This window comes from Lynx rufus, unplaced genomic scaffold (genome assembly GCF_022079265.1).
Source record: "Lynx rufus isolate CCGP_SWC_20201006 ecotype Redwood Valley unplaced genomic scaffold, mLynRuf1.p SCAF_8, whole genome shotgun sequence".
In the NCBI taxonomy this organism is placed as follows: domain Eukaryota; kingdom Metazoa; phylum Chordata; class Mammalia; order Carnivora; family Felidae; genus Lynx; species Lynx rufus.
In genome coordinates this window covers 90033907-90046662 of record NW_025814896.1, presented here as the reverse complement: position 1 = coordinate 90046662, position 12756 = coordinate 90033907, and the positions used below count along the sequence as shown (strand labels likewise).

The 12756-nt window shown below is 57.3% G+C and overlaps 1 protein-coding gene across 1 annotated transcript; it reads left to right on the top strand.

The window, feature by feature from the left end:
- Positions 1-2881: 2881 nt before the first annotated feature.
- Positions 2882-12187, top strand: FBXO41 (F-box protein 41). Its single transcript, XM_047067622.1, is given in 13 exon segments — positions 2882-3774; positions 5257-5482; positions 5985-6058; positions 6329-6687; positions 7510-7700; positions 7702-7752; positions 7968-8083; positions 8206-8358; positions 8539-8634; positions 9979-10097; positions 10276-10434; positions 11877-11992; positions 12125-12187. Coding segments are annotated over 13 exon segments (2616 nt in total).
- The last annotated feature ends 569 nt before the right edge of the window (positions 12188-12756 follow it).

The window sequence follows — 12756 nt, the reverse complement described above, 5'->3', positions numbered from 1 at the left end:
AGCTGGGAGGGCACAGCAGGAGGGGTTCTTGGAGAGCCTGAGGAGTCAAGAGCCTGTGAGGGTCCAGGTTTGTCTCTGTCTGTGTTTCCAGCCTCCCTGTCTTTGCTTGAGTTGACTTTAGCTAGAAGCAGAGAACTGGCTCTTAATTATCTGACTCTCAGCCATATTGGATTACTGGCCTCAGGCAGAAAGGGCCTCTCTAGGCAAAGCAGCATTTTCTTCCTGTCTGCTTTCAGATGTGCCCCTTTCAGCCAGAGTGTGTCTCTTTCTTGTCGGACCTTACTGAGGCCATGGGAAAGGCCACACCCCATATGGTGACATTTTTTCTACAGGTCCCCTAAAGTTCCAGGTAGGAACATCAGCTGAGCTCGGGAGATAGTGCAAGAGTTTAATTAGCTGCTTTGCTGCTATGTAGTAGGGTTCACCAGCTTCTGAGGAGGGATCTGGTACTATCTTACTTCCCCACTTAATTCAGCTAATTCTTCCTTAGGGCCTATTCCTTTAAAACATTCAATTTCTCACTCTAATTTCTGGCTTCGGACTTCTTTCTAGTGCAAGTGCCACAGACCCAACTCCAAATGGTCAAGAAAAAAGGGGAACTGATTGGCTCACCCAACTGAACAGACCAGAATCTCAAACAGTATCTGTGAGAAATCTGTCCATCTCAGCTCTGCTTCTCTGTATTGGCTTCATTCCCGGGAGGTTCCTCCCCAAAGAGACAAAGATAGCCCTTGCAGCTCTAGCCTTCCCCATCAGCTTAGAAACCTGAATGCAAAGAGGATGCTTTTCCCCAGTAGTTCCAGAAAAGTCCTGGAGGAATGACTCATTGACTCAACTTGGGCGATCTCTGCCCATCCCAGGACTCTGTTTGGCCAGGTCTATATTACTTTCTTACCCCTGGAGTCGGGGGTGGACCATCAACCCCCACTCAGACCACAGGGACTGAGAAAGTGGGGAAGGAAGGATGGTTCCCCAAGGGCAAAGCAGAATGATTCTACCAGGAGGACTGGGTTCTGGGCTGATAAAGGGAACAGATGTTCACCCATATATCCATGTGGAAATGCCTGAAGGCAAAGGGAAGTCAAGAGCAAGTCAGGATAGAGAGGCAGAGCTGAGAGTTAGTGGCTTAAAGCTGGGAGTGAATGGGAGCAAACCAGACTGCTGAGGAGAGGGTAGGTATGAAAGTGGACCTCCCATCAGGAGACAGGAAGATTCAGAAGGCAGTGAGAAGAGGAGGTCAGAGAACCCAAATGGGGCAGCTTCGTGGCAGTCTGTAAAGACAGACTGGTCATTAGTATGAGCAGTGGGACCAGTGGGGGAAGATCCTTGATGACAACTGGATTGATAAGCAGTGGTCTGTGACCCGGAGGAGCACAGGGACAGCAGAGGGTGGTTGAAGGCAGTTAGGAAGAGGAGAGCAGTGACGAATAGGGTAGAGATTCCACAAGGCAGGAGTGGTGTGACCAGAAGCCAGAGATGAGGGAGGATGGGCAGCAGGAGTTGAGAGTGAGCAGGGTTAGGATGCCAGGAAGGGTGGTGTCTTGTGCTAGAAGCCTGAAGAGGACAAATACGGTGGCCCTTGGAGTAAAGGGCAGGGCAGGGGCACTTACTGGAGACCAACCTAGCAAAGACATTTGAAAAAGGAGCTATGTGCCTAGCATGGCAGGGATGGGAGTATGTGGTACAGAAACAGGACAGGAACAAACAGGGACACACACACAGGTATCATCAGGTGAGGTGACAATTTGGTCACTGCAACATGGTACCAATAGTTTGTCTTGATGGGTATTTCCATCAAGGTGGAAATAACACCTTCTTTTAAGGATTTCTTAAAGTATATTTATTTATTTGGAGAGACAGAGAGCGAGAGAGCAGTGTGTGTGCGTGAGCAGGGGAGGAACAGAGAGAGAGAGGGAAAGGAGAGAGAGAATCCCAAGCAGGCTGTGTGCTGTCAGCACTGAGCCCGATGTGGGGTTTGATCTCAAGAACCAGGAGATCATGACCTGAGCTGAAATCAAGAGTTGGGATGCTCAACCAACTGAGCCACCCAGAAGCCCCAAAGATTTGTTTTCAGAGGTAACATACATACAGCCAAATACATATAGTACACTAACCTTATGTATACAGCTTGATTGTTTACGTATACACGTACTCACATGTAAAACCACCACTCATATCAAGATCTAGAGCATTTTCAGCATCACATGTGGTTCCCTCCTGTCCCTTCTCAGTTTATCGTCCCCAGGAGTAACTTCTATTCTGACTTCTGTCATGATCAATTTAGTCTGTTCTTGAATTCCATATGTATGGAATCCTCCAGTATGCACGCCCTCTGGCTCCTTTCATGCAACATAATATTGAATGGATTCATCCACGTTGTTGAATGTACCAGTGCTTCCTTTTCTTATTGCTGGATAAAATTCCATTATGAATATATTACAATTTATCCATTCTACCGGTGTTGGGCATTTGGGTTGTTTAAGTTGGAATATAGCTTGGAAGTGTTATACATAATATTAATGCCTTTCTCTCCCCCCTCTCCCCCCTTAAAGAATCCTCATTCTTTCTCACTCTCATACATGTACAGGCCCTCCCACCAGTACCAGAGCAGGCCAGCCTCCTCCAGGAGGTCAAGCCATTGGTATCCCCTCGCCCCTCTATTACGGGCATGGGTTTCCTGGGGAAGTACATTTCCTCACGGGTGGGGATACCACCCTCCTAAGTCTTACTCCCTCTCTTCTAGCCTCCTCGCCCCTGGCCGTGAGCGCCCTGGGCCTTCCTGACCCCGCAGGGGGGCTCGCCCGCAGCCCCCCATGAGCGCGCCCGGCTGACCGGCGGGCCGGCCGCGGTGGAGCCCAGGCGCCGCGGGGGCGGCGGGGCCATGGCCTCGCTGGACCTGCCCTACCGCTGCCCCCGCTGCGGGGAGCACAAGCGCTTCCGGAGCCTGTCGTCGCTGCGCGCGCACCTGGAGTACAGCCACACGTACGAGACGCTCTACATCCTCTCCAAGACCAACAGCATCTGCGACGGCGCCGCGGCCGCTGCAGCCGCCGCTGCCGCCGCCTCGGGCTTCCCGCTGACGCCCGAGCCCGCCGCCCTGCTGGCGGTGCCCGGCGCCCGGCGCGAGGTCTTCGAGAGCACGTCCTTCCAGGGCAAGGAGCAGGCGGCCGGGCCGTCGCCCGCTACACCGCACCTGCTGCACCACCATCACCACCACGCGCCCCTCGCCCACTTCGCCGGCGACCTGGTTCCCGCCAGCCTGCCCTGCGAGGAGCTGGCTGAGCCCGGCCTCGTGCCCGCAGCCGCCGCGCGCTACGCGCTGAGAGAGATCGAAATCCCGCTGGGGGAGCTGTTCGCCCGCAAGTCCGTGGCCTCCTCGGCTTGCTCGACGCCGCCGCCCGGGCCGGGACCCGGGCCCGCCTCCGCCTCCCCCGCGTCCCCCTCACCCGCTGATGTGGCTTACGAGGAGGGCCTGGCGCGCCTCAAGATCCGTGCGCTGGAGAAGCTGGAGGTCGACCGGCGGCTGGAGCGGCTGAGCGAAGAGGTGGAGCAGAAGATCGCAGGCCAGGTGGGTCGGCTGCAAGCCGAGCTGGAACGCAAGGCGGCAGAGCTGGAGACGGCGCGACAGGAGAGTGCGCGGCTGGGGCGCGAGAAGGAGGAGCTGGAGGAGCGTGCTTCCGAGCTCTCGCGCCAGGTGGACGTGAGTGTGGAGCTGCTCGCCTCACTCAAGCAGGACCTGGTGCACAAGGAACAGGAGCTGAGCCGCAAGCAGCAGTGAGTGGCCCGCAGGGCCCTGTGGGCGGGTGTGCCCGTGTGTGTCACTGCCGCTGCCACCACTGTGACTGGGCCTGAGTGTGTCTGTTTGTGTCTGTGTGGCCATGGCTTTGTAATATGGCATCAATAGCCACAAGCCTGTAATGACGGTGTGGGTGGGGCCAAGAGTGTCATGAAGGTATGTGTTTGGGACTGTGAGTACATGTAAGTGTGACCACGGGCCTGCTGTGAAAATTGTTTCTCTCCCTTTCTGTCTCTCTAGCGAAGGCCAGCTCCTACATTGTGGCACCAGACCCTCTTCCTACTTTTGCCTACTCAAAGACATAGCGCAGTTCTGCTCTCCCTCTTTGCCATCACCAGACTTTCCTCGTCAACTGTATCATTCCTAAAAGCATCCAGACATAAGATCATTACTCCCATCTGCCCTAACCCCACTGCCCCCCTTAAGCTACAGCCCCTTTTCTCTCCTTCCAGAACAACTCCTTGAAAGTATTGTTTATATTCCTTGTCTCCAGTTTCCTTCCCCACTTTCCGTCTTCAATGCACTCTGATCAGATGTCTACCTCCACCACTGTCCTCTGTGTCACCAACGACCTTCACGTTGCCAAGGCCACTAGTCATCATCTCAGCGTCTCAGCCGCGTTGACACAGTGATAACCTTGAAACCCCTTTTTCACTTGGCATCCAGGACACTCTCCTGGAATGTCCTTCTTTTTTCCTGTCTGCTCCTCCTCGGTTTTCTTTGCTGGCTTCTTCTTATTTCCCTGGTCTTTAAATGTAGAATTTCGAAGTAGATGGATGTTATTTATCTGTCCCCATTGTGACGTAAGCTCCACAGGAGCAGGGATTTTTCTCAGGCTTGTCCACTGCTGTGTCCCTAATACAGTGCCAGACACCTAGAAGGTGCCCAGTAAATGTTGAGTGGATGCATGACCAACTGTGAATCTTGAAGTCACTCTGAAGCATGCTGTGTGTACATGCACTTCCCGGAGGCTTCTGCGTCTGAGAATGGTTCTGAAAATGTGTGTGTGTGTGTGTGTGTGTGTGTGTGTGTGTGTGTTGGAATGTGTCGTTGGGACTGTGCCTGCCTCAGACTGCGTGTGTGCCTGCAAGTGAACTTGACACGAGCATGACACGAACTTGACACGTACATGAGTGTGCCTGGCTGTGTGCCCGTGAGCATTGCTGGAGGGAGGGGGTGGCTCTGAGTGTCACTGAGTATGACTGTTTCGGTGGGGAGGAGGGGTGTCTGGCAGGAGTGTTGGGGCTGGGTCAGCGGGGTGTGAGTGTGTGACTCGGGGTGGATGTTCGCATTTCTGTGTGTGCTGTCCTATGGGGCATTGTGCCTGGGCCTGTTCCGCGTGCACCCACGTGACCACAGGCAGCTGTGCCCGTGTCTCTCCCCACTGCTCGGGGTCCCCTCCGGAGGGTGGGTGGGCGGCCAGGCCGAGGCATGGGGGTAAGAGACTGCTCCGGGCCCAGGGAGGTGGTACAGATCGACCAGTTCCTGAAGGAGACGGCGGCGCGGGAGGCCAGCGCCAAGCTGCGGCTGCAGCAGTTCATCGAGGAGCTGCTCGAGCGGGCTGACCGGGCCGAGCGGCAGCTGCAGGTCATCAGCAGCAGCTGTGGCAGCACGCCCAGCGCCAGCCTGGGCCGCGGAGCGGGGGGAAGCGGTGCCGGGCCCGGCCCCCGGGGTCCAGGCAGAATGGTGAGTGCCTGCCTGCCTTCCCCCCTCCGCTTGCGCCCCTGCCCCGTGCAGCCTCACCTCACACACTGCCTGGCATCCCCCCCTCCCCCCCCCCCCCCCCCCCCCGGTCATGCTCCATGCTTCCCTTCTTTGGCTCTTCCCCACGAGCAGACTCGAGGCCTGAAGTAGGGGCCCCTCTGATTGGGCAGAAGTGCCTGCCCCTGAGGCTGCGATCCAGTGAGGTGTGATCCAGCCGCTCCGGTTCTCAGGGGCCCGTCTCCACTCAAATGAGAGCCCGGGAGCCACAAGTCGGGGTCTGGGGTGCTGGGTGGGTGTGGGGAGGGGGCCGGGAGCCTGCCTCTCTGGGCTGTCTGTCTGTCTATTTGTCCATCTTTCCCAACTTTTTTCCTTCTCTCTCCTCTCCCTCCTCTCTTCTCTCCATCTTGTGCCCTGTTTCTCCCGTTCCTTCTCACCCTTTTGCCTCCTCTGCCCTGCCTCTCCCTCCCGCTCTGGGGGCCCACAGCGAGAACACCACGCGGGCCCGGCCATGCCTAGCACATACGCCGTGTCAAGGCATGGCTCCTCTCCCAGCACAGGGTAAGCCTCGGGCCTGGCCCGCCCCACAGCCCACCCTCACCCTGGAAAGATCCACTGGCCCACTGGATGGCTGGCCCATCTGAGGCCTTGGCTCCTTGTCCTTTCCCCATATTCCTTGGGTCACCTATGTCTCCCTTTCCACACTGTTGGAAGGGGGCTCTTGGAAAGTAGGGGGAGTGGGTTGCCCTTGGCCGGTGGTAGGGGTGGCATGGGGAGTTCGGGCAGTCCTGGTGCCCCTCGCTCCTCACCGTCTGGTCCACCCCACCCCAGGGCCTCCAGCCGTGTCCCTGCTGCATCCCAGAGCTCAGGCTGCTATGACAGTGACAGTCTGGAGCTACCCCGGCCAGAAGAGGGGGCCCCCGAGGACAGTGGCCCTGGGGGCTTGAGCACACGGGCCCAGGCTGCCAACGGCGGCTCGGAGCGTACCCAGCCCCCTCGCAGCTCAGGCCTGCGGCGCCAGGCCATCCAGAACTGGCAGCGCAGACCCCGCCGACACAGCACGGAGGGGGAGGAGGGTGATGTCTCGGACGTGGGCTCCCGAACCACGGAGTCAGAGGCTGAGGGCCCCTCAGATGCCCCCCGCTCTGGGCCTGCTATGGCCGGGCCACTGAGCAGCTGCCGGCTCTCAGGTGAGTCCTGGGGAGGGTAGTCCAGAGAGGCCAGTCTTTCCTTGGTGTTGGGCCCTCTCAGGGGACACAGGGCTGAGGCGGTAAATCCCTTGGGCTCCCACACCTGTTTTCCCCCCTGTCCCAGACTCCCCACAGTGAGAATGACAAACTGTCCTACAAGTGCCCTGTGAGCTTGGGCAAGGAACTCACATGACAGAGCAGGGCTGCAGCACAGGGGCGCTCAGGTTGGGTATTGCACAAGGATGCCACATCTCAGGGGTCCATTCACGTGGTGGGCTCGTTGACATTTACAGGAGAGTAGTTGAGTGTTAACTGCAGGCTGAAGTCCCGGAGCAGCAGAGAGAGCCCCCTTCTGTATACGGACAAGGCCATGTGCATATGTGGGTGGGTCAGGGTCAGGAGGTTAGAGGGCTGGTGTGACTGCTGTAGAGTGAGTGCTCTGGGCAGCCTCACCCTGGCCTTCTGTTCACAGAGGCTGGGTTTCTAACCATCTGTACCCTCACCCTCCAAACCCTTCCCCACTCTTGACTCAGTTGATTCATCTAAGGGGTGAGTTTGGACTCTGTGATGATATATGATCTTAAAAAGACAGTTTGCTTGAGGAAGGGTCACCTTTTTCTAATTTGTATAGAGATAGGGTGTGGCAGAGGAGGGGGAAGCAGAGGCCCCTTGTCCTTCCTCCCAAGTCACTGGCCCTCCAGCATGAGTCTTTTGTGACTATTCCTTCAGCAGCTCCTAGCCCCCCCCCCCATCTCCCCACCCGCACCTCCACACTGGCCTTTGACTCTCCACACTGACTTTTGACCCTCTGGTACTGTGCAGCCCGCCCCGAGGGAGGCAGTGGGCGGGGTCGGCGAGCTGAGAGGGGCAGCCCCTCACGCTCCAACGAGGTCATCAGCCCAGAGATCCTCAAGATGCGAGCCGCCCTGTTCTGCATCTTCACCTATCTGGACACACGCACGCTGCTGCACGCTGCCGAGGTCTGCCGGGACTGGCGCTTTGTGGCTCGTCACCCCCGCGGTCTGGACACGGGTGCTGCTGGAGAATGCCCGCGTCTGTTCCAAGGTGCCTGTCCCTGTCCACTGCCCCTGCTGTGAACCCACCTTTCTCCCAGCAGAATCTAGCCCCTCAAGGTCAGGTCCTTGAAATGCTTACAATACCCCAGCTTCAGCCTGACTCCCCACAATGCTCTCATGGGGCCTCCTGTCTAGGGGCTGGTCTGCCTCTAGGCAGGCAAGCACAGACCCCTTCATCCCCAGGTAACCCTTGTCTCCCTGCAGTTCCTGGCGATGCTGGCTCAGTGGTGCACCCAGGCCCACTCGCTGACGCTGCAGAACCTGAAGCCCCGGCAGCGGGGCAAGAAGGAGAGCAAGGAAGAATATGCCCGGAGCACCCGGTGAGCCCATGGCGGGTGGGCGGGTGGGTGTTGCAGGCTGCAGACCCAGAATTCCATTGGGGGTTGCTTCCCAGAGGGGGAGGTGGCCACAGGCAGTGCCCTGACCTCTTGGCCATCCCCAGAGGCTGCCTGGAAGCAGGGCTGGAGTCCCTGTTGAAGGCCGCTGGGGGGAACCTGCTGATCCTGCGCATCTCCCACTGTCCCAACATCCTCACTGACCGCTCACTCTGGCTGGCCAGCTGCTACTGCCGTGCCCTGCAGGCCGTCACCTACAGGTAGGTGCACACCACTAGACTCAAGGTCCACACCCTCTTGGCCTCGGGCCAAAGGGATCCCTGGGGTCTGCATACTCTTTCCCCAGGGGTCTTAGGCAAAGGGACTCAAGAGTTCTATGGTCCAAGGGAAGGGAGCAAAGGCCACTAGGGTGGGTGGTCTCACCTTTGTCTTTTCAACAGGAGTGCCACAGACCCCGTGGGCCACGAGGTCATTTGGGCTCTGGGTGCAGGCTGCAGAGAGATTGTCTCCCTCCAGGTGGCGCCACTTCACCCTTGGTGAGCCCTGGCAGGGGTCAGGTGGGGACAGGGTGGGGCTGGGGCTGGGGCTGAGAACTGAGCAGATCTGAGTCATTCCAAAAGCTGACTGGGGAGACAGATTCGCATTCATTAGTCGGTGTAAGTAAGTGTTGGGAGCAGGGCTTCCAAATCAGACAGGGGGTGATGCCCTGGCTTACTGGCAGTGAGACTTTGGGCAATCCAGTCATGTCTTAGTTTCTCAAGTGCAGAGTGAAGATGGTATTAGAGATCTTTCAGTTTTGGGAGGACTGTAGCTGGCTCCAGTGAGATGTGTACATAAAGCCTGCAGGGGCCACAGTAGGTGTTCAGGCAACGCTAGCTAGAAATAGCCACATTTGTTTGAGCTGGTTTTTAGAGAATCCAGATCATTCACCGCTCTACTTGGAGTTCCTCAGACCAGGCGTTTTTGTCCCTGCGCTTTGTCCCCCAAGCCCTCTCTCCACAGAACAACTCCTCCCAGGGCATCCAGTGTCCTTCGTGAACACCTGGCAGAACTTGGCACTGCTCCCCGCCTCCAGTCCTACTGCACCCTGTCCCAACCCCTGTTGTCATTTGTTTTGCAATAATTTCTCTATGTTTCAGTCCACGGTGTACTCGCAGTTCTCAGAGTAGGGGCTATGAATGCCCATTTCCATATCTCTGGTTCCAAGTGCAAGCAGACGCCAGAGAACCTGCTGCCAGGGCGAATATTGAGGGATGAAGTGTTCAGGGAAATAGAGAGTTTGATGTGGGTGGTGGGCAGAGGGGAGCAATGAGTGTGGAAAGGAAGGTTGGGGCAAGGTTAGGCAGGTCTGGTCTAAGGGGTTTAGATTTTTGCATTTCATCTAGAGAGTGCTTGGGAAGCCACTGGGGTATCTTAGATCTTAAAAACAGGATTATATCAGATTGGTTACCTTCTGTGTCCCTCCCTTCCCCAACTCCTTGAGGGAAGGGACCATGTTTATATTGTCACTGATGCATCCCCAGGGGCTAGTTCAGTTGTTGGCTGTAGTGGACACTTGAGGCCCATTTGTTGAATGACTGAGAGAATGTAGGAATGAATGACTCACTGTCAGCAGTGTGTAGGATTCTTCTAGATGAATCCAGATGAATATGGATGGTGGCCTGAATTGAGAGGTCGAAGAGTTATCCAGGAATCAAAATCTGTAGGTCTTGGCAGGAGGTGAGGGAAGAAGAGTCAGGGATGATTCCAGGTTTCTAACTGGAGCAGCTGGGTGGTTGGCGGGGGCCCCAGCCTAAGGCAGGGCATGAAAGAGGAGCCGGCTTGGGGTGTCATGCAACCAGAAACTTCCTTGACAGCCTTCTCTCCGCCCCATTCTCCAGCCAGCAGCCCACGCGCTTCAGTAACCGCTGCCTGCAGATGATCGGCCGCTGTTGGCCCCACCTTCGGGCCCTGGGGGTTGGGGGCGCTGGCTGTGGGGTGCAGGGCCTGGCATCACTTGGTGAGTCCTTCCTCGGGACTGGGGTGGAGGGTGGTGGGAAGCAGGTGTGGGTGCAACACTGAAATCCCAGGGGGTTTGGGGCTGCAGCCTGGGTGGTGGCAGGAGCACCAAGGCACTGGGCGGGAGGCAGCCTGGGGAGTTTGTCAGCAGGACCTCCCCTCTTCCTCCCCCTTCCTAGCAAGAAACTGCATGCGGCTGCAGGTCCTGGAGCTGGACCATGTGTCGGAGATCACCCAGGAGGTGGCAGCTGAGGTCTGCCGGGAAGGCCTGAAGGGACTGGAGATGTTGGTGCTCACAGCCACCCCCGTCACCCCCAAGGCCCTGCTGCATTTCAACAGTGAGCGATGGGAATGCAGGAGGGGGGCTACCACTGTCACCACTTACTGTGCCACGTCAGCAAGTAGCATAGCCAGCTCCCTGTCTGTCGCTCCTAGTCAGCAAGCCAGCACTGGGGGCAGACCAACCGGGACGCTAATCCTGACTTTGCCACAAGTGTCTTCTGCGGGCAGTGTGGCGTTCAAGTCTTGCCAGCATCTGGTCCAAACGGTTCGGTTCAACATTTATTGCCCTATGCTCTACGTACGTTGGAGACACGAGCTGTACAATGCCATCTGCCCCACATGAGCCTCTGGCCAAGGGCAGAGGCAGAACAGATAGGTTAGGAGCACAGGTTCTGGAGCTGGACTGACCTAGGTCTCAATTTTGGCTCTACTGCTTATTAGCTGTGTGACTGGGCAAGTTACTGTACTTCTCTGGATTCTGTATCCCCTTCTTCTAAGCTGACCCTCTGGAGTGGGTGGGAGGGTGAGGACCATTCTCAGGGTGAAGACTCCTTTCTCCATGGTGTAGACTCCATGCCTCCTCTGAGCCCACCTCCCTCTAGCCACCTACTTCACTCCTGGCCACTCCTCCACCTTCACTGAGGACATGGGTGTCCAGCTCAGGCTGCTCACACTCCTTCAGGGCAATGTCTTGGACAGGAGCTGCCCTCCGACCCCCCCCCCCCCGACAACTGGAGCAGCCTTCTGGGCACAGCCAGCACAGTTGAGTCACCACCGGCACCCAGTGTCATCGCCCCGAGGATCTGCAGTAACCACCGAGTGGTTCCTCAGCTCCTCAGGCTGCTGGGGCAGGCCTCCCCTTCCTGAGGCCCTGGTCACACCTACATCGTCAGCACTGAAGGCTCCCTGACTTTCTTATTATTTCTAGGATCCTCTTCTTCCTTCCCCATCAGCCTCATGGCCTGGCCCTGGACTGACTACCAGAACTGCTCAACCTCTAAAATCATGACCTCCAGAACCTTCTCAGCCACCTGATTTTCTTCTTCCTCCTCCACTGACTTCATGGCAACATCTAGTCCCTTAAGCCCTCTGCTCCCAACTTGTTTGCTGCCTGTCCCCTCCTCCATGCTCCAGAGAAGAGCCATCAGCCTCACCTCAGCCACTCTGTCCTTTTAATTCATTTCCAGATGCCCAGGCCATGGCACAGCTGTCCCCTCTGCCAGGGAAGTTCCTAGAGCCCCTGCACAATTGGCTGCTTCCCACTCATCCTCCCAGAGTTCACTGCAGCCTCTGCTCTATGACCTTGCCCTCCTCCTCCCCTGCATTCCCGTGTGGTTGATCCCCTGGGTGCCACCAGTGTGCTCTCCTCTAGGTGGTTCCCAATGCCTGGCACGTGACCATCTCCGTAGGGTTCTGATTTCATGAATTAGCGATAGAAGAGCAGCCCCATTGTCCAAGCCAAACATGAGCCATCACCTTATTACCCACCTTTTCCCAGGCATTTGCCGGAACCTCAAGTCCATCGTGGTCCAGATTGGGATTGCTGATTATTTCAAAGAGCCCAGCAGTCCTGAGGCCCAGAAGCTGTTTGAGGACATGGTGACAAAACTCCAGGTAAGGAGTTGGCTCTTAGGCCAACCAAAACCCCAGGTGGCATCCCTGGGCTGGGGTTGGTGACCTGGGTGTGTGATGGGAGGGCCCCACTTGCCTTGACCTGAAGGGAACTAACCAGGGTTCGGTCTACAGGCCCTACGACGGAGGCCCGGCTTCTCTAAGATCCTGCACATCAAGGTGGACGGCGGCTGCTAACCCGGGGTGGGGGGCGGCAGGGCCCCTGCCGGCCCCACACCAGGGCACTCTCTTTGGACCTCCAGAGGGACCCTGATTTGGACTAGACCTTCGGAGGCCTTGTGTTATCCCTAGCTTCCAGGGAGGGGTTGACAGTTTCCTGTCCTCCTCTTGGGACAGCGGAGCAACGGGCCTGACGTCGGGCACTGGCTCTTCAGGGCAGGGGCTTGGACAGAAGCTGCCCTCCGACCCCCACTCCACCCCCAACTGGAGCAGCCTTCTGGGCACAGCCAGGAAGGAGCTGAGTCACCACCAGCACCCGGTGTCATCGCCCCGAGGACGTGCCATAATCACTGAGTGGCTCCTCGGCTGCTTGGGTTGCTGGGGCAGGCCTCCCCTTGTCAGGGGCCTCTGCTAGTCCCCAGGCCAGACGGGGCTCCCCAAAGCAGCTCAGACTTGGCAAGAAGGGCTCTTTTCCTCCCCCTGCCCTGTTCCAGCCCTCTGTGGGGCACCCCCATCAGACAGCCTGCCGAGGCTCTGGGTCCACATTCTCCAGGGATAACACAGACAGGCCTTGGGGGTCTGGGAAT